This window comes from Rhinopithecus bieti, unplaced genomic scaffold, assembly GCF_001698545.2.
Source record: "Rhinopithecus bieti isolate Rb0 unplaced genomic scaffold, ASM169854v2 scaffold_7967, whole genome shotgun sequence".
Lineage (NCBI taxonomy): Eukaryota > Metazoa > Chordata > Mammalia > Primates > Cercopithecidae > Rhinopithecus > Rhinopithecus bieti.
In genome coordinates, this window is record NW_016806112.1 from 2,112,096 (window position 1) to 2,139,939 (window position 27,844).

At 42.0% G+C, this 27,844-nt stretch overlaps 1 protein-coding gene across 6 annotated transcripts in view; it reads left to right on the plus strand.

Annotated features, from left to right (window-relative positions):
• GOLGA1 (golgin A1) overlaps positions 1–27,844 on the plus strand; it is a 67,334-nt gene that overhangs the window by 9,765 nt on the left and 29,725 nt on the right. For 5 of the 6 annotated variants that reach the window (XM_017874762.1, XM_017874761.1, XM_017874766.1 and 2 more), the window contains exons 5-12: positions 2,478–2,552; positions 3,494–3,591; positions 5,034–5,066; positions 9,240–9,368; positions 10,547–10,716; positions 11,198–11,309; positions 20,974–21,099; positions 24,517–24,612. In XM_017874762.1, the coding sequence (XP_017730251.1) occupies positions 2,478–2,552; positions 3,494–3,591; positions 5,034–5,066; positions 9,240–9,368; positions 10,547–10,716; positions 11,198–11,309; positions 20,974–21,099; positions 24,517–24,612 (839 nt within the window). The remainder of the gene's footprint in view (positions 1–2,477; positions 2,553–3,493; positions 3,592–5,033; positions 5,067–9,239; positions 9,369–10,546; positions 10,717–11,197; positions 11,310–20,973; positions 21,100–24,516; positions 24,613–27,844) is intronic. The other variant, XM_017874767.1, reaches the window with a different exon arrangement.

Below are 27,844 nucleotides of genomic sequence, written 5' to 3' on the forward strand. Positions count from 1 at the left end.
AACTCGTAAAAAACAAACACAAGAAACTTGCCTTGCTTGACTCTTCCTATAAAATAGCCATATAGGATGACTTTATAGTTATTTTCACATATCATTTTGATCTTTTTAGATAGGAGCAAGTATACCCTCTTCTTTTTTTAGTGTACTAAATAGTGTAAATTCAAAACTGAATTTGAAAGTTTATTAAAAAATTTTTTCTGCTCCTGAGGTTTCTAGCCATGGAAATAAAAGATAATAATAGTGTATGTACAATAGATTTGACCATCTTGCACCATTAGCATAGCCTGCTTTCAGGTGGAAAGGGATAAGGTTAGTATTTAAAGGGAATGGCCAACAGATATTGGATTCATCAGCACCAGAGAGAGACTGGTTCTATGTTGCCACTTCCTGCAGCTCATACCACCTGTGTAAGTGTCGTTGTAGGTCTTTGGGCCACTTTTCAATGGTATTTCTGACTTCAGTACCTGCATAGAAGGCGTAACTCTTCATTATGTCTTTTGTATGCAGTTTACACAGCTCCCATTATATCCTTTGCCTGAGGAGGGCATGGTCGTGATAGAATTGTGAGTTATTATTTTGTTTTCTGCCAGTGGATACGTTTGGAAAACTTCATCCTGTAAAGTGGTTCATGGCTTCTGTGTCTCTTTTTGTCCCTTGGCCTTTTTTTTTTTTTTTTTTTGAGATGGAGTCTCACTCTGTCGCCCAGGCTGGAGTGCAGTGGCGCAATCTTAGCTCACTGCCTCCCGGGTTCATGCCATTCTCCTGCCTCAGCCTCCTGAGTAGCTGGGACTACAGGCGCCCGCCACCACGCCTAGCTCATTTTTTTTGTATTTTTAGTAGAGACGGGGTTCACCGTGTTAGCCAGGATGGTCTCGATCTCCTGACCTCGAGATCCACCTGTCTAGGCCTCCCAAAGTGCTGGGATTACAGGCGTGAGCCACCGTGCCCAGCCATCCCTTGGCCTTTTAATGCCCATTTTATTAGTAAAACAGCAGACCCAAATTCACCAAGTGGTATGTGAAATATTTATATTTGTGTAGCTATCAGACCCAGATTCACCACATTGTATGTGAAGTATTTGTATTTGTGTAGCTATCAAAGGTTCATAGCATAACTCACAACTACTAATTCTTTTGTCCTCACTAGAGCCTTATTAGGCTTAGCAAGGTAAGGCCTTACAAGTAGTAAATGGTAGAGCTGGGATCCAAACCCAGATTTATTTGATGCTAGAGTCTTTTTTTTTTTGTCTTTTTTTTTTTTTTTCCTTTTGTGGAGAACGGGGTCTCGCTGTATTACCCAGGCAGGTCTCGAACTCCTGGGCTCAAGCTATCCTCCCGCCTCTGCCTCCCTGAGAGCTGGGATTACAGGCGTGAGCCACCGCGCCCAGCCGATGCTAGAGTCTTAATTCCATCTGCTTTAAACTTAATTGTTGCTATCCTGTTACTCCTACCCATACATAGTATCAGTAACAGAGGTAAAGTAATTTTACGTTTGTTTAATGTTGAAGAGAGAGTTATAAAATAATATGTATACCTTCCCCATATGGTAGGAAGAATAGTTGGGCTTGACTTACATTAGAGAAGGGACAGGGAAGAGAGCTGCCATTTATTGGGCCCACTATGTCCTGAGTATTATCCTACAGTATTAGTATGAGTAATAATAATTGTCACAGTAACAACAATAACAGCTGCATTTTACTGAGCACTGTGTGCAAAGCACCTAAGGCATGTAAAATGTTTTATTATCTAATGCATCGTTTGTGGTAGGTACAATTAATATCATTTAATATATGAAGAAACTAATACTACAGGATCAATAATTTGCTTAAGGTCCCCATCTAAGGACTGACAGAGTTGGGATTTGAGCTACTGTCTATGTTTTCACTAAACCATAATTATCTTCTTTGGCCACCTAGATAATTAATTCTGACATTCACATTTAGTATAGCATAGGTAACCAAGTTCCTGTGTAGAAAGGGAGCTCACTTTTTTAGAGAATTAAGTGCTATCACTATAAAGACAATGCTGCATCTACGGTGTTTGTTATCACCCTAACTACTGTTCCTGAGTTGTGTGGACTGTAAGTGAGTTGTTTAGTGAGTTTGCTTTGATCTGTCCTACTGCTAAGGCTGGAAGAGGAAGTGGAAACTGAGATTTGAAATTAGTCATGAGATAAATCTGTGTTTTTCATAGCAGGACATTTCTGATCACTAGGCTAAGCCTAATTCTTGTTTTCCATCAAGGCTGAACAAACCTGCCTTTTTGTACTCACCATTTATACACCATGGATAATTTGTACTACACTTGTTTACCTGTGTTGTTCATTGTTAATGGGAGGCTGTCTGCCTAACTTTCCTTAACAGGAGTGGTTTTCAGGTTAAGAAAATCATCATCATTTCCACTCATTTTTTTGTTTAATTAACTTCCTTTCCTGATGTTTGTCCATTTCTGGTATGTGCGTCACCCTCCTCACCCAAGACTATGCTGAACAGGTCCGAAACTTGCAGAAGATAAAAGAGAAGCTTGAAATTGCATTAGAAAAACACCAGGATTGTACGTATTTTTTTCCTGCTTTTTCAATCTTTTCAAGGTTTAGTTTTTTGAAATGAAACAATAGCGTATGGTTAAGCTTGTCCTTCTTGAAAGCACGAATCTTTATTTTATAAGTAGTATACTTGTTAATCAAGTTGATAAAACATTTGGCTGATATAAAATTTATAAGTATACAAGTTTTGTTTATGTTGCTTTATGGGCATGATTCTTAGGAGTAGGTCATTAGGTGTATCAGCTTGTCTCTATCCAGTTGACCCCTTTATTTAGGCTACCCTCAGGTTTTAATAAAATCTAGTGCCTATCCCTTAGGTCTGGATTAGGAAATGGTTTCTCACCACAGCTTCATTGCTGCTGTGTTGAGTAACTGGGAGAAATCACTGTCATCACTCCCTCAGCAATAAAGCATACATTTTGTTTAGTCTGCCCTAAATCATATGTTCTTTGGGTACCATCCAGGAAAGATGTTAGTAGAAGTAGAAAGTTATTTTTTTGTGATATGTACTAAAAAAAACTTTTAAGGAAAATAAAGTAAAAGCAAGGCTTTTGTTTGTTTGTTTTGACTTTTGTTTTGTTTTAATTCTGATAAAGTGGTAGTAGCCATCACTTAGCATCAGCTTTTTTCTGGCAACCTACCTACCTCAGTGTTCTATCATTGTACCATTTAAAAAGTTACCTTTGGCATCTTTCTAAATATATATACTTGTCTATTACAAAAAACAAAAACAATAAGGAAACAAACAAACACACACCGTGGTCTGTTACCAAGGCCAAAATATTCTTCTGGAAAGTTGAGGTGGATCAAGCTTTTCCTAGTATCATAATCCACTTATGTGACTTTGGCCTTTTTCATTAGGTGACAGTTTTAAAATAATCACATGGGCTATTTGTCATGCTGTTTCTGAAGTATTTTCATATCTCAAATAGAGCCTCTTTGTTAACAGCTTCCATGCGGAAATTTCAAGAGCAGAATGAGACATTCCAAGCCAACAGAGCCAAAATGGCAGAAGGACTGGCTTTGGCATTAGCCAGAAAGGACCAGGTATTTTATATGTGGCACTGCCCAAAACTAGTGGAAAGATTTCACTTAGTGACATGACTTCAAAAATCATGACATAACCTACAGAAAATATTTACAGCCTAGGAGAAAAGGAATGTTATAAGTTCTTTAAGGTTTTATTTGGCCTTTTCTTGTAAAGTGAAGAAACTTTACAGTTCTAATCATGAAATGTGTCCAGAATGTGAGAGTATCATTCCTTGCATCTGTATAGTTTCATAAAATTGAGAAGGGAAATAGTGTATCTGTAATCTGATGGCAGGCCCCAAAATAAGAGAAAAGGTCTCTGCCCTCTAAAAACTTCTCTGAAATTCTAACCCCCAAACATTTTCCTTTTATCCTGGAGAAGGTATTATTAACCTAGTCATAATCCATAGTATACAGAGTTCTTCCAACCTCTGTTCCCACGTTTCTTCAATCCCAACCAGCTGGACAGAGGGGAACTCCTATAATCTCAACAGAACCAACCACTGGAAGATGCTGAATGAATAACCACAAGGAAGGAAAATAATTCTGTTACTGGCTATTACAGTAATTATGAAGTATATTTTGTTCAAAATAATAGATGACATTTTAAATTTAAGATAAGCATCAATATATTGTAATGATAATTTTGATTTATTAAGACAGCTTATTATGTTTCACTTAAGAAATTGTGTAATTTATTTCATCTGGAGGAGGTGGGTTGGTTGATTGGTTTTAAAGTGCCTGTTCATCATCTAGGACATTTACTAGTCAGAAAAAATACCATTTACCAATACTTAGTGGATAACTATGGTATGAATGTATATAAATGAAGAAATAATCTAAAATTGATGGATTCTGATTATAGGCAATCAGTATATTGCCTTTTGTGCGAATGGGTTTTTTTTTCCTCACTATTTTATGGTTTGTGAATAAGGGGCATAATTATTTTTCTTTTGATTTACACAGATGGCATAAATCATGTTGGTAAAATCAAAATGAAAAAGAAAATAATGATCAGGGACTGCAAAAGATCCCCCCTACCCCCCCAGTTTCAGGAATTAATTTCTAAACATCATTTGCAGAATTACTTAACTCAGCTGGTCCCAGCTACCCACTCCCAAGAAATAACAGTACTCATGGCAAAACTCCCAGGAACAAGCTGAAAAGCTGCATCAGAACAGCAGATATGGCTTTTCTTGGGTGTCCTGCTTAGTAAAAATCTGCAGGCTTTTATTCATGAATTCATTCTATTCTAGAATCTTAGATAAAGTGCATTTTCTTCTACTGCTATGACTCTTGCCTTTCTTAAACCAAGTTTATGGATTTTTTTTTTAATTGGCTTTTTTGTTTTGTTTGGTTAGTTGCTTTCTGGGAAGAGTTGGGTGGTTCTGTTTTCTGGAAATCTTGGTATTACAGATGCTCTTCACTGGAAACCATACTTTTTTATTGTTTTGTTTTAGGAATGGTCAGAAAAGATGGATCAGCTTGAAAAGGTTAGTTCATCTTTATTTTTGTCTCATTTTTGTTGGTCTCGTCTCTAGGGTTTGGAAAACATCTTATCCAGTAACCAACATACTGATTGCTATACCACCTCTTGGAAGCAGGACAGTTTATGATTAGATACTGACTCGAAAAGCTCAGATCCTCCCCTTTTTTGGTGGATGTGCAGGATGTCTTTTGTTTGCCCCTCCTGATATACTCTGCACTCCTCCTGTCTTCCCTTTCTCTGCGTACCTGAACGCTGATAGAGACTGTGTCAGCAGGGCTTAAAATGCCCTCTGGCATCCGGTTGGGTTCAGCCAGTGGGGAACCCTGAAAGAACCATGTGTGAAAGAAGATGTGGTCAGGATGTTTCTTCCCCCACCTTTCCCCATGTGGGGTCTCTTCAGCTTAGTTGCATCCCATGGCCAAAAGTAACAGTTTCAGTGGGACCTTTGGTTTGCCTTCTTGACATAGTTTTTCTCTCTCTGGGTTTCCTATAACCTGTTCATCTTTTTGCCCCTTTATGCCCAACTGTTACCAGCACATTATCTTTTGGGCTATATTACATATCCCACAGCTTTGATAAGCCCTTTTATTAAACCATCCTCAAAATGCCTGATTTGAGTTGGCCATCTCTTTCCCGCTGTGGTTCTGATTGACACTGTGGTAATATTAGGAACACTTAAAGATGAATCAGTGGGGAAGGAAGGCATTTCTCAAGGCTGAGCATTGAACATATATGAGAACCTCTTGGCTAGATGTAGATGAGGAAAATTGATTATTCTAGTACCATTGCTTGCATAACACCGTGCAGGTACCTTAAGTAATATATTCCTGGCTCCCACATATGAACAAGATGAAATTTCAAGTCTACAATTGGAAAAACATTTTAGTTTTAAAATAATCATTAGAGTCAACTATTTTTTTTTCCATAAAACACCAAGTTAACAATTTACTTTCTGTTCTATAGAAATCCATTTATCAAGCTGAGAGAATACATTAACTTTTTTTGAGACAAGGGGTTGTTCTGTTGCCCAGGTTGGAAGTGGCACAATCACAGCTCAGTGCAGCCTCAACCTCCCGGGCTCAAATGATTTCCCCCCCAGGCTTCCTGAGTAGCCGGGACTGCAGGCATAAGCCACAATGCCCAGCTAATTTTTAAGAAAATTTTAATAGAGATAAGGTCTTACTGTGTTGCCCAGGCTGGTCTTGAGCTCATAGACCAAAGTGATCCTCCTGCCTGGACTCCCAAAGTGCTGGGATTACAGACATGAGCCACTGTGCCTGGCAACATTTTTATATAAGGAAAGAATTATAGAAAAGTCAAGTCCCAAGGACAAGGAACTGTGGTTGAAAAAAAAAAAAAAATCCTCAAATCATATGCTTTAATGACAGTTCTTTCTTTTTTTTTTTTTTTTTTTTTTTTTGAGACGGAAGTCTCGCTCTGCGCCCGGGCTGGAGTGCAGTGAGCCCGATCTCAGCTCACTGCAAGCTCCGCCTTCCGGGTTTACCGCCATTCTCCCTGCCCAGCCTCCTGAGTAGCTGGGGGAATACAGGCGCCCGCCACTCGCCGGGCTACGTTTTTTGTATTTTTAGTAGAGACGGAGTTTCACCCGTGTTAGGCCAGGATGGTCTGATATCCTGCACCTCATGATCCGCCCGTCTCGGGCACTCCCAAAGTGCTGGGATTACAGGTCTGAGCCACTGTGCGCTGCCGACAGTCTTCTTAAATATGGAAGGTTATGGTTGGATTAGGGTTTTCTTTGCCATAAAAGAAACTCTTTAATTAAAATTATGGCAATGTGAAATTCTCATTGAACTGTTTTTTTAATCTTTTAAAATTTTGGTAAAGGGTATCCATATAGGGCTGAACCAACTAAAAAACCTACTTAGGTTCATAAGGTTCACAAAGGGAATTTTCTCTTTGTTTTGTTTCGTTCTTTTGAAGGAGAGGTTGGGGAAATTTTCTTTTTTTTTTTGAGATGTAGTCTCACTCTGTCACCCAGGCTGGAGTGCAGTGGCTCAATCTTGGTTCACTGCAAGCTCCGCCTCCTGGGTTTTCTCCATTCTCCTGCCTCAGCCTCCCAAGTAACTGGGACTATAGGTGCCCGCCACCACACCTGGCTAATTTTTCTATATTTTTAGTAGAGACAGGGTTTCACCGTGTTAGCCAGGATGGTCTCAATCTCCTGACCTCGTGATCTACCTGCCTCGGCCTCCCAAAGTGCTGGGATCACAGGTGTAAGAGGTTGGGGAAATTTTCTAGAGTAGGAAGTAGTAATGAGACATCTATATAGGTCTTTGAAGCCACTTTCATTGTTAAAGATGTTTTGGGTTTTTTGTTTTTTGTTTTGTTTTGTTTTGTTTTTTCAGTCAAGAATTAGAAACTAACAGCAGGGTTAATCCTTAAAAGAGTCCTTTTTTTTTTTCTTTCTTTTCTTTTTCTTTTTTTTTTTTTTTGAGACATGGTCTCACCACGATGCCCAGGCTGGAGTGCAGTGCAGTGGCACAGTCAAAGCTCACTGCAGCCTTGACTTCTTGGGCTCAGGTGATTCTCTTACCTCAGCCTCCTGAGTAGCTGGAATTACAAGCACATGCCACCATGCCTGGCTAATTTTTTTGTATTTTTTATAGAGATAGGGTTTCACCATGTTGCCCAGGCTGGTCTCCAACTCCTGCACTCAACCGATAGGCCCACCTTGGCCTCCCAAAGTGCTGGGATTAGAGGCAAGAGTCCACTGCTAGAAATGATCATTTAATAAATTGTAACCTGCTAACACCAGTCATGTCTAATTTTTTTTTTTTTTTTTTTACTTGTTAACTGAAATCAGTTCTACATTTAATCTACGTGCATTTAATCTTTTTCAGGCATTCAATCTTACTTGTTACTCGTGTTTTTCAGTCAGTTCAGTGTGTCACTAAGAACAGACATGTAGGCTGGGCACGGTGGCTCACGCTTGTAATCCCAGCACTTTGGGAGGCCGAGGCGGACAGATCATGAGGTCAGGAGATCGAGGCCATCCTGGCTAACACAGTGAAACCCCATCTCTACTAAAAATACAAAAAAAAAAATTAGCCAGGCGTGGTGGTGGGCACCTGTAGTCCCAGCTACTCGAGAGGCTGAGGCAGGAGAATGGTGTGAACCTGCGAGGCGGAGCTTGCAGTGAGCCAAGATTGCGCCACTGCACTCCAGCCTGGGCGACAGAGCAAGACTCCATCTCAAAAAAAAAAAAAAAAAAAAACAAGAATAGACAGGTAAAATAAGCTTGGGCACAGTGGCTCACAACTGTAATCCCAGCACTATGGGAGGTGGAGGTGGGTGAATCACCTGAGGTCAGGAGTTCGAGACCAGCCTGGCAAACATGGTGAAACCTCATCTCTACTATAAGTAGAAAAATTAGCCGGGCATGGTGGTGCACGCCTGTAGTCTCAGCTACTTGGGAAGCTGAGGCATGAGAATCACTTCAACCTGGGAGGTGGAGGCTGCAGTGAGCTGAGATCACACCACTGCAAACCAACTTGGGCAACAGAGTGAGACTCTGTGTCAAAAAACAAACAACAACAACAAAAGAATAGACACATAAAATATATATCTGGACTTGCTAAGTAGATGTAAGAACTCTAAAGTTCTACGTAGGCCATGCACAATGGCTCACATCTATCAGCACTTTGAGAGGCTGAGGGAGGAGAATGTCTTGAAGCCAGGAGTTCAAGATCAGCCTGGATGATAGAGCAAGATCCTGTCTCTACCAAAAAAAAAAAGTTCTACATAATTGTTGCTCTTATTCCCCTTTTCACAATTATTAAAACACATTTATTTTTAAATAAATAATTACATTCTCTAAAGGATTTATTTAATTAAAGAATTTGTAAATAATGCCATATTTCTGTAATGCTTCCCATGATCGTTGCATTATTGTCCACTGGCATGAGATTTCCTGAAGATTTTCCTTTATTAAGAGTTCCACTTTCAGGCCGGGTGTGGTAGCTCATGTCTATAATCTTAGCACTTTCGGAGGCCAAGGCAGGAGGATTGCTTGAGCCCAGGAGTTCAAGGCCAGCCTGGGCAACTAGTGAGACTCTGTCTCTAAAGATAAAAGTTTTAAAAAAGAAAAGATTTTCACTTTCGTAATACAGATTTCTAATGATTTAGTTGCCTGAGTTGATGTCTTTCTTTCAAATAGGAGAAAATTATTCTGACAGCCCAGTTACAGGAATTGAAGAACCAGAGTATGAATCTTTTCCAAAGGAGAGATGAAATGGATGAATTAGAGGGGTTCCAGCAGCAGGAACTAAGTAAAATAAAGCACATGGTATGCATTTTTGTTTTAGTAGCTAAATACTGAATAGATGATTATTCACTCTGATTTTACTAGTCATCACTCTCTAATTGCTGATAAACATACACCACTAATATTTGATATTAATCATATTTGATATTAATCATATTTGTATGTTTTAAAATTTATTAAAATAGAAAACTTCTGTTTAAAATGTTCTCTTTTCTGTTGTTGTTTTGTGTTTTTTTTTTTTTTTAACTACTAGGTATATAAATCCTCTTATAAGCCCACAAAAATGTTATAAAAGTTTGGCTATTGGTCCACATTTTTTTTTTTAATAGATGGAGTCTCACGGTGTTGCCCAGGCTGGAGTATAATAGCTACTCACAGGTGTGATCATAGCACACTGCAGCCTCAAACTCGTGGGCTCAAGCTCTCCTCCCACTTTAGCCTCCCAAGTAACTGGGACTGTAAGCATTTACTATAGGTGTGTGCCACCATGCCTGACAAGTTTAGATTTTTTTTCTTTTCTTTTTGTGTGTGTGTGTGTGTGTCACCCAGGCTGGAGGGCAGTGGCATGATCGTGGCTCACTGCAGCCTTGACCTCCAGGGCTCAAGGGATTCTTCCACCTAAGCCTCCCGAGTAGCTGGGACTGCAGGCACACTACCATGCCCGGCTAATTTTTGTATTTTTTGTAAAGATGGTGTTTCGCCATGTTACCCAGGCTGGTCTCAAACTCCTGGGCTCAAACGATATGCATGCCTCAGTATCCCAATATGGCGGGATTACAGGCATAAGCCACTGCACCCAGCCCAGATTTGTTTTTAAGTGTATTTTTCTTTTTTAATTTTTTTTTTTTTTTTTGAGACAGAACCTGGCTCTGTCACCCAGGCTGGAGTGCAGTGGCGCGATCTTGGCTAATTGCAACCTCCACCTCTGAGGTTCAAGTGATTCTCCCGCCTCAGCCTCCCAAGTAGCTGGGATTACAGGCACCCGCCACCATGCCCGGCTAATTTTTGTGTTTTTAGTAGAGACAGGGTTTTGCCATGTTAGCCATGGCAAACAGTTAGCTGGTCTCAAACTCCTGACCTCAAGTGATCCACCTGCCTCGGCCTCCCAGTGTGTTGGGATTATAGGCGTGAGCCACCTGCCCAGTCTTAAATGTGTTTTTCTTAGCATAGCCCAATGAAACTTTGTATTTTTGTGTCAGCTTTTAAAAAAAGAAGAAAGTCTAGGGAAAATGGAGCAAGAATTGGAGGCACGAACCAGAGAACTTAGTCGTACCCAGGAGGAGTTGATGAACTCCAACCAGATGTCATCAGACTTAAGCCAGAAGCTAGAAGAATTGCAGAGACACTACTCAACGCTGGAAGAGCAGAGGTTCTTGCTTGGTCTGTGGGGCCCTTGGGAAGAGGTGTTAGTGTAGTTCTGGCTATAGCCTGCTCACCTTTCCCCATTGTTTGTTACACCACTTTCTGATTCCAGTGCTGGCAAAGGCTTCTGGACACATACTTACCTGCCTAGGACTTAGGCCCCACCCTACCTCCAACCCACTTTCCCCTTCAGCTGCTGAAACTCAGGACATTTCCAGCCCTGCTGAGCAATTCAGTGTGGTTTTAGTTTGTAAGGTGTTATAGACTAAGGAGAGGCAGGTCAGGTTTTCTTTCTTAAACTAGGATGGACTTTTTCTTCTTGGGCTCCTGCTTCAGAGAGAGCTGAGACTTTTTCCATTGAAAACTGCATGTAGCTAATGATGCTTGTAGCCCTGACATAGAAGGAACCATTTGTATTTTTCCTGCAGAAGATTGTATATTAGATGAGATATCCAAATTTGTTCATTGTCTGCTTTCTTTTGATGAAGAGATCGTGTGATAGCTTCAAAAACAGGTGCAGAAAGTAAGATCACAGCCCTGGAACAAAAGGAACAAGAGCTCCAAGCACTCATTCAGCAGCTTTCCATTGATTTGCAAAAGGTAAGTAGAATATGAGAAGACCTGGATTTCTAAGATTCATAAAAACTAATTCTTTTTTTTTTTTTTTTTTGAGGCAGAGTCTCGCTCTGTCGCCCAGACTAGAGTGCAGTGGCCAGATCTCAGCTCACTGCAAGCTCCGCCTCCCGGGTTTACGCCATTCTCCTGCCTCAGCCTCCCGAGTAGCTGGGACTACAGGCGCCCGCCACCTCGCCCGGCTAGTTTTGTATTTTAGTAGAGACGGGGTTTCACCGTGTTAGCCAGGATGGTCTCGATCTCCTGACCTCGTGATCCGCCCGTCTCGGCCTCCCAAAGTGCTGGGATTACAGGCATGAGCCACTGTGCCTGGCCTGACTCAAATATATCTTTAAGCACATAATGGACCTTGAGCATGAAAAATATAACAATAGTGGCTGACATGACCAGGGCTGTACCTTTGACATACTTGGCTCTAATCCAGTTTGTTCTATGGCACATAATCAAATGATGTTACTACAATTTGTTTTTTCATTTCATTGACATACATTTGTTTTCTTTCTACATTAGGGCTGTGCTAAACTCTGAGAATATAAAGATGAACAATAATATTACTGAATATAAAGTAGTGTTTCTTAGGCCCAGCACTGTGACTCAAGCCTGTAGTCCTAGCACTTTGGTAGATCAAGGCAGGAGGATCACGTGAGGTCCTCCTCGTGACCGCATCTCTACCAAAGAAAAAAAAATTACCCAGTGTGGTAGTGTGCACCTGTAGTTCCAGCTGTTTGGGATCATGAGGTGGGAGGATCACTTAAGCCGAGGAATTCAAGGCTGCAGTGGGCTATGAACATATCACAGCACTCCAGCCCAGGCAACAGAGCAAGACTGTCTTTAAATATAAAAATAAGGCTGGGTGTGGTGGCGTGTAGCTGTAATTCCAGCTACTTGGGAGGCTGAGCAGGAGGTTCAGTTAAACCTGGGAGGTGGAAGTTGCAAGTGAGCCGAGATTGCACCACTGCGTTGCAGCCTGTCTGGGTGACAGACAGAGACTCTGTCTCAAAAAAATAATAATAAATAAATAGAAATAAAATAAAGTAGTATTTCCCAATGGCATATTTCTTATTGGCATTTTGAGTAGAACAACTTGTATTGTATGATTGTCCATTGCGTTGCAGGATATTTAGCATTCCTGGCCTCTGGGTTCTGAATGCCAATAGCATCCTTTAGTCACTGACATCCAGCCCTTCCCCTCACATCACAGAACCACCCACCTGTTAGGCGGTGCCATCCACCCTACCCTCATCGTTTGAGAAATGCTGATCTCAGGTGAGACAGAGCCTTATAGCATAATTACAGTACAGTAAGATTTTGTCAATAGAGGTCTGTATACCCCTTCTAGCTAAGTATTATCATACTTACAGATATCTAAGTGGAAACTAAGAGAGGTTATTGACCTTGTTCACAATTATACAGTAAGTGACAGAGTTGGATTCTAACCCAAGTCTTATTCCAAAACTCATGCTTATTCTACTGCACTTTGCTGCCTCACAATAAGGAGCACCCAGTAAATATATACATGAATGAATGACTATGATACAAGCTTTCTACCCTCAACGAACTAAAAATCTCAGTACAGATATTGTTTTCCTTCAGAGGCTTACAGTTTCATTATAGAACTCAAACCTACTGAATCACAAGAAAAGAAATGCTCAAACAAGAAGTCTCATGTAAATGAACTAGATTTTTCTTTTTCTTTTTTTTGAGACACGGTCTTGCGCTTTCACCCAGGCTGGAGTGCAGTGGCATGAACGGCTCACTGCAGCCTCGGCCTCCCAGGCTGAAGTGATCCTTCCACCTCAGCCTCCCAAGTAGCTGGGACTACAGACACACACCACTACAACAGGCTAATTTTTATTATTATTATTATTTGTAGAGATGGGGTTTTGCTACGTTGCCCAGGCTAGTCTCAAACTCCTGGGCTCAAGCAGTCCACCCGCCTCAGCCTCCCAAAGTGCTGGGATTACAGAGGGGAGCCACCACACTCAACCCTAGATTTTTCAAATATAAAAGGTATGCCATAGGGGAAGTACATTCCAGCCCAGGATTCAAGGAAATCTTCCTAGAGGAACTGGAATGTCAAGGATCAGGAGGAAAACAGGAGGGAGAAAAGGCAGAAGGTTAGAGAGTACATTTGGGGTCGTGGAAGAAGGGGGACAATAGACACACAACTTTGGTTTTTGTATTTTGTTTTTTTCTGAGACAGGGTTTCACTTTGTCACCCAGGCTGGAGTGCAGTGGCATGATGTTGGCTCACTGCAACCTCCACCCCCTGGGCTCAAGCAATCCTCCTGTCTCAGCCTCCTGAATAGTAGGGACTACAGGCACATGTAACCATGCCCGGCTAATTTTTATATTTTTAGTAGAGACAGGATTTTACCATGTTGGCCAGGGTGGTCTTGAACTCCTGGCTTCAAGTGATCTGCCCACCTCGGCCCTCAAAATGCTGGGATTACAGGTACCTGGCCACAACTTTGATCTTCAAGGGACCCTTTGATGTCAATTAGAACCATCTGTTGTTTTTATAATTGGAAAATTGGGGCTCAGGGAAGTCCAGACTGTGGTCACAGTAAGTTTCTTCATTCATGCTAGAAAGATTAGTTAAGCCTTACTATGTGCTGGGCTATGTGCTGGGTGTTCATAATATTGTGGTGAGCAAAATAAATACAGTTCTTGCCTTTGTAATGCTTATAGTCTAGAAGGGAAGTCAGACATTAATCAGTAATCACATGTATAATTACTAACTGTGATGAGTGTTCTGAAAGAAAACTATGAGATGTTGTGAGATCCTATTAAAAGATATCAGATCAGATCCAGTCTTGGAGCCGTCGAACACTTAAGGAAGTAACACTTGATGCAGTGCTCAGGCGGAAGAGAAAGGGATGATTAGAGAGAATTTCAGGCAGGGAACAGCATGAACAAAAACTCTGAGGCAAATAAAAGGATTAGCACATTCAAGGAACTAGAAGAAAGCCAGTGACATACAGAATAAGAGAGAATAACAGATTACTCTGGCCATTAGGAGGCTGAGAGGGTCTTCCACTTAGGAAGCTTTTGCAGTTGTTCAACCATAAGATGATGGAGGCTTTGACAAGTGTGGTGGTGAAGATAATAGTGGGTAGACAAATGTAAGAAATATTGAAGAGATTGACAGACTTACTAATGTAACAGATATGGAAGGAGAGGAAGACAAAAGTCTGTATTTTTATGGGTGATTTATTGGCTTCTGGCTTGGGCAACAGCTGGGCCAGTATTGTGTGAAGATTGTGAATTTGGAATTCACTTTTTTCTTGTCTTTACTGAGTATATATAAAATCATATTTATAGAATATGAGTGCGATAGAAAGTATAACAAGGCAATGAGCCCTCTGAGCTATCCCTCAGGTTAAGAGAAAGAACAATGTGTTATCTTTGAAGTTCCCTCTGTGCCCTTCACTATTCCATCCCATTCCTTTTTCCTTTGGAAGTAAGTACTATCCAGAGATTGCTTCATTGTCTGCTTTGCTTTCTAATGTTGTCAGTTTTATCCCTAAACAATATCTCCTTTAGTTTTCCATGCTTGTTAATGTTGTATAAATGAAGTCATTCTGTAGGTATTTTTCTAAACTTATTTTTTATGCTCAACATTGTGCTCCCGGAAAACATTCATATAATACCTGGAGCTCTAATTTATTTTTTCTCAATTATATGGTAATATAGTAGGGACATACCAAAATTTAAATTTTTGTCACTGGTGGGTTTCGTTTTTTGTTTTTTGTTTTGTTTTGTTTTGAGACAGGGTTTCACTCTGTCACCCAGGCTGGAGTGCAGTGGTGCAATCATGGCTCACTGCAGCCTCAAATTCCTGGGCTTAAGTGATCCTCCCACGTCAGCCTCCCATATATCTGGGACTACAGGCTCACACCACCACACCTGGCTAATTAAAAAAAAATTTTTTTTTAGAGACAAGGTCTCACTATGTTGTCCAGGCTGGTTTTGAATTCCAGAGCACAAGCGATCCTCCTGCCTCAGCCTCCCCAAAGTCCTGGGATTACAGGCATGAGCCACTTTGCCTGGCTGTGTGAAGATTTTTAATTACCGAATAGATTTATTTAATGGTAATTCTAAGTTTGTATATTTCTTCCTAGGATTTTGTTAATTTATATTTTTCTACATAGTTGTTCATTTGCTATAAGTTTAATGTTTTGGCATTATATTTCTTGTATTCTTTTTTTAGTTACTGCCCTATCTTCATTCATAGTAGTATTTATGCATTTTCTATTTTTTTCTAGTTTATTCGTACCAGATGTCTGTCAGTTTGGGAACAAAATTTTACTTTAATTCTTTTCATTTTGTTTTTATTTAACCCACAATGTTCAGAATTACACATTTTTTACTCTATTAGATAGCAGTTCCTCAACTGTAGCCATTATCTTTCCACTTCCCAATTTATGTTCTTCCTAACCTGTATTGCACTTAACATATTTTCATGAAATTCACCTTACTTTTTTTTTTTTACTTAAATAAGTACATTCATTCATTCATTCATTCATTTTGAGACAGAATCTCGCTCTGTCGCCCAGGCTAGAGTGCAGTATGTGATCTTGGCTCACTGCAACCTCTGCCTCCCATGTTCAAGCGATTCTCCTGCCTCAGCCTCCCTAGTAGCTGGGACTATAGGCATGTGCCACCATGCCCAGCTAATTTTTGTATTTTTAGTAGATACAGGGTTTCATCATATTGGTCAGGCTGGTCTTGAACTCCTGACCTCGTGATCTGCCTGCCTCGGCCTCCCAAAGTACTGGGATTACAGGTGTGGGCCACCGCACCCAGCCACTTTATTTATTTATTTATTTAATTTATTTATTTATTTATTTATTTATTTATTTATTTATTTATTTTTGAGACGGAACTTTGCTCTTGATGCCCAGGCTGAGTGCAATGGCGCGATCTCGGCTCACCGCAACCTCAACCTTTTTTGTTTTCAATTTTTTTACTTTTGTAGAGAGAGGATCTCCCTCTGTTACCTGGGCTGGTTTTGATCTCCTGGCCTTAAGGAAGCCTCCTGCGTCAGCCTCTCACAGTGCTGGGATTACAAGCATAAGCCACTGGTCTTGGCGCAACCAGTACATTTATAATGAAGGAAAAAAGGCATGTTGGGAGAACAGAAAGGATAGGTAAGNTTATTTAATTTATTTATTTATTTATTTATTTATTTATTTATTTATTTATTTTGAGACGGAACTTTGCTCTTGATGCCCAGGCTGAGTGCAATGGCGCGATCTCGGCTCACCGCAACCTCAACCTTTTTTGTTTTCAATTTTTTTACTTTTGTAGAGAGAGGATCTCCCTCTGTTACCTGGGCTGGTTTTGATCTCCTGGCCTTAAGGAAGCCTCCTGCGTCAGCCTCTCACAGTGCTGGGATTACAAGCATAAGCCACTGGTCTTGGCGCAACCAGTACATTTATAATGAAGGAAAAAAGGCATGTTGGGAGAACAGAAAGGATAGGTAAGTGGTTAGCGCTTAGGGAGGAAGTGGAAACAGTGCTAGATGAGATTGGGAAGGTATACAGGGCCAGTTGTATAGAGTAAATAGTGAATGTGAAATTCCATAAATAATCATTAGTGAATATTTAACAAGAATAGCTGAGCATTTACCCTGAGCTCAGTATTCAAGTGTTTTTTTTTTTTTTTGAGACCGAGTCTCGCCCTGTCGCCCAGGCTGGAGTGCAGTGGCCGGATCTCAGCTCACTGCAAGCTCCACCTCCCAGGTTTACGCCATTCGCCTGCCTCAGCCTGCCGAGTAGCTGGGACTACAGGCGCCCGCCACCTTGGCCGGCTAGGTTTTTGTATTTTTTAGTAGAGACGGGGTTTCACCGTGTTAGCCAGGATGGTCTCGATTTCCTGACCTCGTGATCTGCCCATCTCAGCCTCCCAAAGTGCTGGGATTACAGGCTTGAGCCACCGCTCCCGGCGTCAAGTGTTTTACAGATAGGGACTCATCGAGTCCTCACAACTACCCTTTGGTTAGACATTGTTTTCCTATTTTACAGGTGATAGTAATGAACATCTGACATCAAAGCCTAAATTATTTTTCAAGACCATACAGCTGGAGTCAATGACAGAGCCAGGATTCAGACTCATGTCTGTCTGAATCAAGTGACCACACCCCCAGAATTGATGCAGTCCATATTCTTGGACTATAACTGTGAGGCCCAGACTTGGTAGGGAGTAGGTGAAGAGGGTGATCATTAGGAAAGGGGCAGGTTTGGTGTCAGGGAGTATGACTTGGTAGGTGTTCCCGTAGTCCACATGAGGTAAGAGGGCCTGAAGTAAATCAGCCAGCCTGGAGACGGAGGTTGCACATCAATATGTTGCACAAGAGGCATAAATGGAACTTGGCCACTGATTCGTTTTCTGTCCCTAACTTCGCCTAACACAGTGACCTGTGTAAGATGTGTTGTTTCGGTTTTAACTGGAAAGGATCATCTATACCTCTTGAATTCAGATTGATGTGTAGGAGAACAAATGCAGGCTTTAGATCCAGAAGACCTGGATTTAAATCCTTAATCTGTTGCTAATAGGTATGTGCCTTTGGGCTAGTCCCTAAGCTTCAGTTTCCTTATAAATGGATGTGGTAAATAGTGTTTGTAAAGACTAGACGTAACAGAAAGTGCTTGCAGCATTCCCTTGACCCTATATGTCTGTCTTTACGCTATTACCACACTATCTTGATCAATGTCACTTTAGAGTTGAAATCGGGTAATGTTAGTTCTCCAACTCTTACATCAACAGTTATTCTTTTTCTTTTCTTTTTTTTTTTTTTTTTTTTTTTTTTTGTGGTACAGAGTGTTGCTCTGTTTCCCAGGCTGGAGTGCAGTGGCGCTATCTCGGCTCACTGCAAGCTCTGCCTCGCAGGTTCAAGCCATTCTCCCGCCTTAGCCTCCCGAGTAGCTGGGACTACAGGCGCCTGCCACCACACCCAGCTAATTTTGTTTTTGTATTTTTAGTAGAGATGAGGTTTCACCATGTTAGCCAGGATGGTCTTGATCTCCTGACCTCGTGATCCACCCACCTCGGCCTCCCAAAGTGCTGGGATTTCAGGTGTGAGCCACCACGCCCAGCCTACAGTTATTCTTTTTCAAGATTGCTGCTGCAATCTTGTTATAGCTGCTGCTGCTATATTACAGTTATTACTATTGCTAGTATTCACATTATTAATAAGAGACCCATACGGTCAACATGGCCAAAACTGTTTTTTTTTTTTTTTCCTATCAAACTCGCCTTCTCTCCTGTGTTATCTGCCTTGCATGATGTTACCATTTGCCCAGGTGGCTGAGCCACAGACCTAGGAGTTGTGTTCAGCTGTTCTTTCCTCCTCACCCAGCCTCTAGCCTTGCAGGACTTGTCTGTTACCTCTTTGCATGTGCTGCCCTTTATGCAGAATGCTTGTTCCTCTTCCACCCTCTTTCACCTGGACTTGCCCATTCAGGAGGCCTGATCTGATTCTCCCAGTTAATCCCTCTTGCATCTGATATCTCATAGCACCATGTATGTCCCTCTGTTGAAGCACAATTGTATTGTTTTGTAATTAGTTGTGTGTCTGTCTCCACCACCAGCCTCCATGCTGGAATTATGTCTGATTGTGTCCTCAGAAAACAGCAGATACAGTTGAGGCTTGATGAAAGCTTATTGAATTGTGGGGTCATAAATCTACTCTTCAGACTTCCCCTCCACTATCTCTGTTGTCCACCTGTGAGAATTCAGAATGGCAAATATTTCTTCCCAAAACCCTTCAGCCTGGTTGCTGCATCTAATTCTGAGGAGAGATTGGCCAAGTTACAACTGAACATGAAAGTTTATGGCTTGAGATGGAGCAACAGAAGTGTCAGATAAGGGAATTTGGGCCGGGCGCGGTGGCTCACGCCTGTAATCCCAGCACTTTGGGAGGCCGAGGCGGGCGGATCACGAGGTCAGGAGATCGAGACCATCCTGGCTAACACAGTGAAACCCCGTCTCTACTAAAAATACAAAAAATTAGCCGGACGTGGTGGTGCACACCTATAGTCCCAGCTACTTGGAGGCTGAGGCAGGAGAATGGCGTGAACCCGGGAGGCAGAGCTTGCAGTGAGCCGAGATCTCACCACTGCACTGCAGCCTGGGTGACAAAGCGAGACTCAATCTCAAAAAAAAAAAAAAGATAAGGGAATTTGAGGGAACAGAGTGTATGTAAAGAGGTACAAGTCTTCACAGTGAGATTTTTGTTGCCATACAACTTTTTCTGGGGAAGAATGGGCATCCTCAATGGGGAGGTAAGAACTCATGTATTCAAAGCTTCCTGGATCCTCTGCTTTGACATTGAACAGTGATATGGTTAGGCTCTGTGTCCCCACCCAAATCTCATCTCAAATTGTAATCCCCACATGTCAAGGGAGGGACCTGGTGGGAAGTGATTGGATCATGGAGGCAGATTTCTCCCTTGCTGTTCTTGTGATAAGGAGTGAGTTCTCATGAGATCTGATGGTTTTATAGTATGGCACTTCCCCCCTTACTTGCTCTCTCTATCCTGCCACCATGTAAGACGTACCCTGCTTCCCCTTCTCCTGCCATGCTTTTAAGTTTCATGAGGCCTCCCAGCCATGTGGAACTGTGAGTCAGTTAAACCTCTTTCCTTTATAAATTACCCAGTCTCAGGTATTCTTTATAACAGTGTGAGAATGGACTAATGCAAGCAGCAGTTGAAGATTAGTAGTAGTAAAAGGAACCAAGTTAGTCCCAACCTGCCACTATGACCACTACCATCATAGCTAAAGAGATAGACTGGCAGGGTGCAGTGGCTCACGCCTGTAATCCTAGCACTTTGGGAGGCTGAGGCAGGTGAATCATGAGGTCAGGAGATCGAGACCATCCTGGCTAACACGGTGAAACCCTGTCTCTACTAAAAATACAAAAAATTAGCCGGGCGTGGTGGCGGGCGCCTGTAGTCCCAGCTACTCGGGAGGCTGAGGCAGGAGAATGGCATGAACCTGGAAGGCGGAGGTTGCAGTGAGCCGAGATTGTGGCACTGCACTCCAGCCTGGGCTACAGAACGACACTCTGGTCTCAGAAAAAAAAAAGAGAGAGAGAGAGAGAGACTGAAATAAAATGGGTAGCTGTTGGTCTAGAGCCAAGGTGTGAGAGGCATGGCAGCTCTGCTGTGGTCCCTGTGCTGTGAGCCAAGTGAATCTCATCATTTCAGAAGTTCTCTCTTTAGCCTTTAAGCCACTGCATCAGCACTATCACTGCTTTATCCAGCCCCTCAGCTTTCGGGAGCATTGTTCCATAGGTCATTGCAGGGCAGGCTAGGTGCTTCTTGGGTGGAGTTAGTTCTGCTGCCTCTACCAGGTAAGTAATTCCTTTGTTCCAGACCGTCAGTTGTTTAATTGGGAAGAGTGTTTGCTTCTTGTTGCACTAGGTCTGAGCTGGATCCCTGAGTTTTGCCAGGTTCTAATCTTGCATTTTCTGTGTCCCATTTTCAGGGAAGATCTCTTAGCTGTTTGTTCTTCTGGGATACAGTTGAGGACAGAATTGCAGGAAAATGTGATGGCCCAAGAGAAAGCAGGAAGGAAGGAAGAGAGGGCTTATAGTATAAAGTGATCTCTGCTTTCACCTGCAGGTCACTGCTGAAACTCAAGAGAAAGAAGACATTATCATACATTTGCAAGAGAAGGTCGCATCCTTGGAGAAGAGACTAGAACAGAACTTATCAGGAGAAGAACATGTGCAAGAACTCCTGAAAGAGGTAACTTCCGTTCTCTTTGGACTGTCTGGTGTTAGAAAGGCAGGGTTGATTCTGGTGACTTCACAAACCCTAGAGTTTCAGAGCTGTAGGGCCAGCAAACAGCGTGGTAACAAGAGAACTGTCTCCAACTTTGGCTTGTCCTGCTTACATCAGAAAGAGCCTTATGTCCCCTGTGGGTGACATGCTTTTCTCAGGGAAAAGGAGGGCTGTATTCAGAGATATATACAAACAGATAGCATCTCATCACCAATAAACCACACCTTGTGATTTCCGCCACTTGGGCTGCCTTGTCTTTCTGCACTGCCTTCTTCCCCACCATTTTGTACTCTGCAGTGGCCAAGGAAAATAGCTACATCTGCCCCTTGGCATGAGCAAGAACTACCTTGGGCAGCATTCTCTCCTTCCTGAGGGAGGCTATTGTGCAGACTGGCCTCTTGCCCAGTGGTGCGGGTAAACTTTCTCATCAGGCTTAGCTTTTGTCTGCACACGTTCTGCTCTTCCCTCTCTTTCTGTTTCAATGATTGGCCACACCATGACAAAGGTGACAAAGCCAAGGCCATGGGGCTCCTCCTAGATTAGACCCTCCCTTTCTTTCTTCAGTCAGTTTCAACTAAATACCTCCATCTCCACTGCCACTGGTTGTACTTCAGGATTTCCAGCAAATCTAGCTTAGTCTATGTTAGAAGTCTCCAGATTGGCCTGCCTAGCATCAGTCTCTTCCTTCACCCTCTGACACAGTCTTCCATGCTTACTGCCAAACTGATCCTGATAATCAGCCCTGGTGACCATATCACTCTCTTAAACATCTTCTACAATTCCCTTCAACAGTCTACAGTAAATGTAATGTGGGTTCTAGGGAGTAAATTGATTTCTAGAATCAGACAGCCCATGCTTGTATTTTGCCTGTTCTACTTACTAGCTGTGACTTAGAGCAGCAGTCCCCAACCCTTTTGGCACCAGTGACTGGTTTCGTGGAAGACGGTTTTTCCACAGATGGGGTCGGGTACGGGAGGGTGAGGGGGTGGTTTCAGAATGAAACTGTTCAACCTCAGATCATCATGATCCTTAGATTCTCATAAGGAGTGTGCAGCCTGGATCCCTCACATGCGCAGTTCACGATAGGGTTCACACTGCTATCTAACACTACCACTGCTCTGACTGGAGGCGGATCTCAGGCGGTAATGCTTACTCACTGCTCACCTCCTCCTGTGTGGCCTGGTTCCTAACTAAAGGGTTGGGGACCCCTGACTTAGAGCAAGTAATTTAATCTCTTTGTGTTTGTTTCTTCCCCAGTAAAATTGGTTTTATTATACTACTAAACTCAGAATTGTTGTTAGGATTAAATAAGTTACAATATGTAAAGTGCTTAGAATGATAACTGGAACATAGTTGGGTCTCAATATATGTCAGCTATTACCATGATCAATATTATTATTGTGCCATCATCATTAGTATACAGTTTAATGTGCATAAAAATTACTTGGGAAGTTTGTTTGAAGTATATATCTCTAGGCCAGGCGTGGTGGCTCACACCTGTAATCCCAGCACTGCCTGAGGTCAGGAGTTCAAGACCAGCCTGGCCAACATGGCAAAACCCCGCCTCTATTAAAAACAGGCCAGGCACAGTGGCTCACGCCTGTAATCCCAGCACTTTGGGAGGCTGAGGTGGGCAGATCACAAGGTCAGATTGGGCCAGATGGAGATTGAGACCATCCTGGCCAATATGGTGAAAGCCCATCTCTACTAAAAATACAAAAATTAGCTGGGCATGGTGGCACATGCCTGTAGTCCCAGCTACTCGGGAGGCTGAGGCAGGAGAATTGCTTGAACCTGGGAGGCGGAGGTTGCAGTGAGCTGAGATCATGCCACTGCACTGCAGCCTGGTGACAGAGCGAGACTCCGTCTCAAAAAAAAAAAAAAAAAAAATTAGCCGGGCATTGTGGTGGGTGCCTGTAATTCCAGCCACTCAGGAGGCTGAAGCAGGAGAATCACTTGAACCCAGGAGGCGGAGGTTGCAATGAGCCAAGATCGCACCACTACTTTCCAGCCTGGGTGACATGAGTGAAATTCCATCTCAAAAATAATAAATAAGTAAATAGATAAAGTATATATCTCTGGCCCTACCCTCAGAAATTCTGATTTCCTTAGGCTTGGAGCAAGTCCTCAAATCTGTACAACTAGCTGAGATTAACAACTTTCTCAGTAACAGCTATCTCAGCTAAGTCTAATGCCAGCATTTAGAATTTCTACATTTTTTTTTCTTTCTTTCTTTCTTTCTTTATTTTTTTTTTTGAGATGGAGTCTCACTCTGTTGCCCAAGCTAGAGTGCAGTGGTGTGATCTCAGCTTACTGCAATCTCCGCTTCCCAGGTTCAAGCAATTTTCCTGCCTCAGCCTCCCAAGTAGCTGGGACTACAGGTGCACGCCACCACACCCGGCTAATTTTTTATTTTTAGTGGAGACAGGGTTTTACCATGTTGGTCAGACTGGTCTCAAACTCCTGACCTTGTGATCTGCCCACCTCAGCCTCCCAAGGTGCTGGGATTACAGGTGTGAGCCACTGCTCCTGGTCCCATTTTTTTTTTTTTTTTTTTTAAAGACAGAATCTCACTCTGTCACCCAGACTGGAATTCAGTGGTGCAACCTCCGCTTCCTGGGTTCAAGCAATTCTCTTGCCTCAGCCTCCTTAGTAGCTGGGATTACAGGTACCCACCACCACATCCAGCTAATTTTTTTTCGTATTTTTAGTAGAGATGGGATTCCATCATGTTAGCCAGGCTGGTCTCAAACTCCTGACCTCAGGTGATCTGCCTGCCTCGGCCTCCCAAAGTGCTGAGATTACAGGTGTGAGCCACCACTCCTGGCCTAGAATTTCTACTTTGAAAAATGTTGCTTACTGAAACAAGTTCTAACTCCTTTTTGCATTCAAAAGCTTCTCATGAGCTGGCCCTTTTGCCTATCTTTCGGGTCTTGTTTTTTGACCTAAATCCATCATCGTTTTGGCTTCTGAGGAGTTGTAGTTCCCTCAATGTAGCAGGCTGTTCACATCGCCGTTGGTCATCCCCCTGCCTGGGAGGCTTCCCGAGCCCTAGCCACCTTGTGAGTTCTAAAGCCGCCTACCTGCCCTGTGGCAGGGAGTATCTCCCACCCCGTGCTTCTTTCTCTTTGTGGACACTTACTGTACTCTATTGTGTAATTTTTTATTAGTCTTTTGTTCCAGCCTCAAGGTCAAAGGACTATTTCAAATTTATCTGTGTGTACTTTATGATATGCGAATTATATCTCAATTAGCTGAATTTTTAAAAATGTATTCATGTCTCTTGTGCCTAGCACAAATCATAGTATGTTGTAGATAATCTGTAAATATTTATTCAATTGAGGAATGACAGTCTTCTTTTACTCTTCTTTCAACTTACAGAAACCACTTGCTGAGCAGAATTTGGAGGATACCAGACAACAGCTCTTGGCAGCCAGAAACAGCCAGGCCAAGGCCATTAACGCCCTGGAGACTCGGGTACTGACCTTACTTCTGGTGTTTCCTAAGTTTGAGTGGTAACCTGGCTGAATGGCAAGATGATGTGACTGAGAATCTTCTTGGTCAGAGTTTTTTCCCTGGAAGGGATTATTTTTGGATCTTACCTATACAGGGATGAGTTAGTCATTTTCTTCATCCTTGTCACATTACCATGATTGAGTTATATGTTTATACTCTTTTATCCCCATTGGCCTCCCTCCCATAGGATACCATTCCATTGTGGTTCATATAGATGCTTTTTTTGTTGGGTTGCCTTAAAATATGTAGCACTGGGTTTTTAATTTCTGTAAATGATGCAGCTATGGGTATGTTTTCTCTGTTAGTTTTAGCTGCCTCAACTTCTGTCTGTACCCACTTCATTGCACTTTGTAATAATCTACGTGGTAGACATCCAGATTGCTTCCTTCTTCCTGGCACCTCAGATCATGCATAAAACCTAAAGAGACTAAGTATTATAGGAGAAGATTGTTCCCAGCAAGCCTGCACCTGGCTCTCCTCCTCCAGCATGCATGAGGGTTCCTATATATGCCTTTCTGCCTTTTCCAGCATGGCATTTCCAAGCCTTTACAAGTTTTGCCAGTTTACTGAGTGTGGAGTGGTATTTCATTGCTTTAATTTGCATTGCTTTGGTTATTAATGAGTTTGGCCTTGTCTTCATGTGCCTGTTAATTCCTGGGGGTTTCTGCTTTTAGAATTGCCCATTCATATCCTTTCCTTGTTTTATTTGGGGGTTTCAGTCTTTTCTTATTTGGTTTGTAGGATTTCATTGTATATTCTTGTTCCTAATGCTTTGTCAGTTTCAGTCCTGAGTCATTCTGTTAACTTTGTCTTTGTATCCTTTGTTGAATAGACATTCTTAAGTTCCATGTAATCAGATTCATCACTTTTTTGCTGTGGAGTTTGAAGTTCCATTTAGGAAATCTATTCCTGCTCCTAAGTCACAGAGATCTACTGTTTTTTCCCTATTAACTTTATAATTTTTCCTTCAATCTAATAGATCGCTAATTCACATACAAACTGTCTTTCTGTATGGTCTTAGGTAGGGATCTAAATATGGAGAAATTCTGCATATTTCTCAAAATCATTTACTAAACAGTCTGTCCTTCTGAATTGATTCCTCTTGCTAACTATCACGTATTGCTTCCGTCTGCACATAGTTTGTCTCTGCATTCTCTGTCCATTGGTCTGATTGTCTGCTCTTGTGTAAACACTACAATGTTTTTATTACTATAGTGATATCTGTACTATATCTCAACACCCAATAAGACAAATTCTCTTTTTTTTTTGAAGGTTGACTTTATTTGTGGGCCTTTAAAGTTTTTGAGTTTCTAAAAAATTCAACTTGAATTTTTATTGGGATTGCATTAAACATATAGGCTAATTGGGAAGAATGGTCCATTTTATAATATTAATTATTCCTTCCAATAATGTAAATAGATTCCACTTATTCAGATTCTTTTCTGTGTGTTTTATTAAATGTTTACATTTTTCTCAATAGATGTCTTATTTTCTTGCCTAACTTGTTAATTCCTAGAAACTTTAGAGTTTGTGTTGATACTGTGATGGTATTTTTTTTTTCTTTTGAGACAGAGTTTTGCTCTTGTTGCCCAGGCTGGAGTACAATGGCACGATCTTGGCTCACTGTAGCCTCCACCTCCTGGGTTCCAGCGATTCTCCTGCCTCAGCCTCCCAAGTAGCTGGGATTACAGGCGTCCACCATCACACCCAGCTAATTTTTTTGTATTTTTAGTAGAGACAGGGTTTCATCATGTTGGCCAGGCTGGTCTCAAACTCCTGACCTCAGATGATCCACCCGCCTCGGCCTTCCAAAGTGCTGCAATTATAGGCGTGAGCCAGTGCACCCAGCCTGTGATGGTATCTTATTTTTAATCTTTTTTTTTTTTTCTGAGAGTCTCGCTGTGTCGCCCAGGCTAGAGTGCAATGGCACTGTCTTGGCTCACTGCAGCCTCCGCCTCCTGGGTTCCAGCAGTTCTCCTGCCTCAGCCTCCCAAGTAGCTGGGATTACAGGCACATGCCACCACACTAAGCTAATTTTTATATATTTAGTAGAGACAGGGTTTCACCATGTTGACGAGGCTGGTCTTGAACTCCTGACCCCAGGTGATTTGCCTGCCTTGGCCTCCCAAAGTGCTAGGATTATAGGTGTGAGCCACTGTGCCCGGCCCTTATTTTTTTAGTTTTTATTTTGTTATTTTTTGGAGACACAGTCTCACTCTATCCCCCAGGCTAGAGTGCAATATTGCGATCTCGGCTCGCTACAACCTCCGATTCCCAGATTCAAGCAATTCTCCTGCCTCAGCCTCCCGAGTAGCTGGGATTACAGGCACATGTCACCACGCCAGACTAAATTTTGTATTTTTAATAGAGATGAGGTTTCACCATATTGGCCAGGCTGGTCTCGAACTCCTGACCTCAGTCTCGGCCTCCCGAATTACAGGCACGAGCCGCCATGCCCAAACTTTATTTTTAATCATATTTATAATTGGTTATTTCTGATTATTCTCGTGAACTGCCATTTTTAAAAGTTGATCTTGGATATCACACCCCGGCTGCACTTCATTACTACTGTGTGATTTTTTTGTTGTTTTTCTTAGGTAGACAATCATATTATTTATGAAAAATGACCACTTTATCTTACTCCTTCCAGTCTTCCCACCTCTTATTCCATTTTCTGTTCATAGAGCATTGAAGAACCTCCAGACTGAGTGAAGCAATAATAGGACTAGTGGGAATCTTTGTTTTGTTCCCAGTCTTAAAGGAAATATGCCTGAAGTTTTGTTATGTGGTATACCATTTGTAGGTTTTTGGTAGGTATTTATTTATTTATTTATGTGAGGCAGAATCTCACTCTCATCCAGGCTAGAGTGCAATGGCGTGATCTCAGCTCACTGCAACCTCTGCCTCCCGGGTTCAAACGATTCTCCTGCCTTACCCACCAAGTAGCTGGGTTAACAGGTGCCTGCCTCCACGCCTGCCTAATTTTTAAATTTTTAGTGGAGACGGGGCTTCACTATGTTGGCCAGGCTGTTCTCGAACTCCTGACCTCAAGTGATCCACCCACCTCAGCCTCCCAAAGTACTGGGATTACAGCACCATTTATTTATTTATTTATTTATTTATTTATTTATTATTTTTTATTTTTTATTTTTATTTATTTTTTTTTTGAGACGGAGTTTCGCTTTGTCACCCA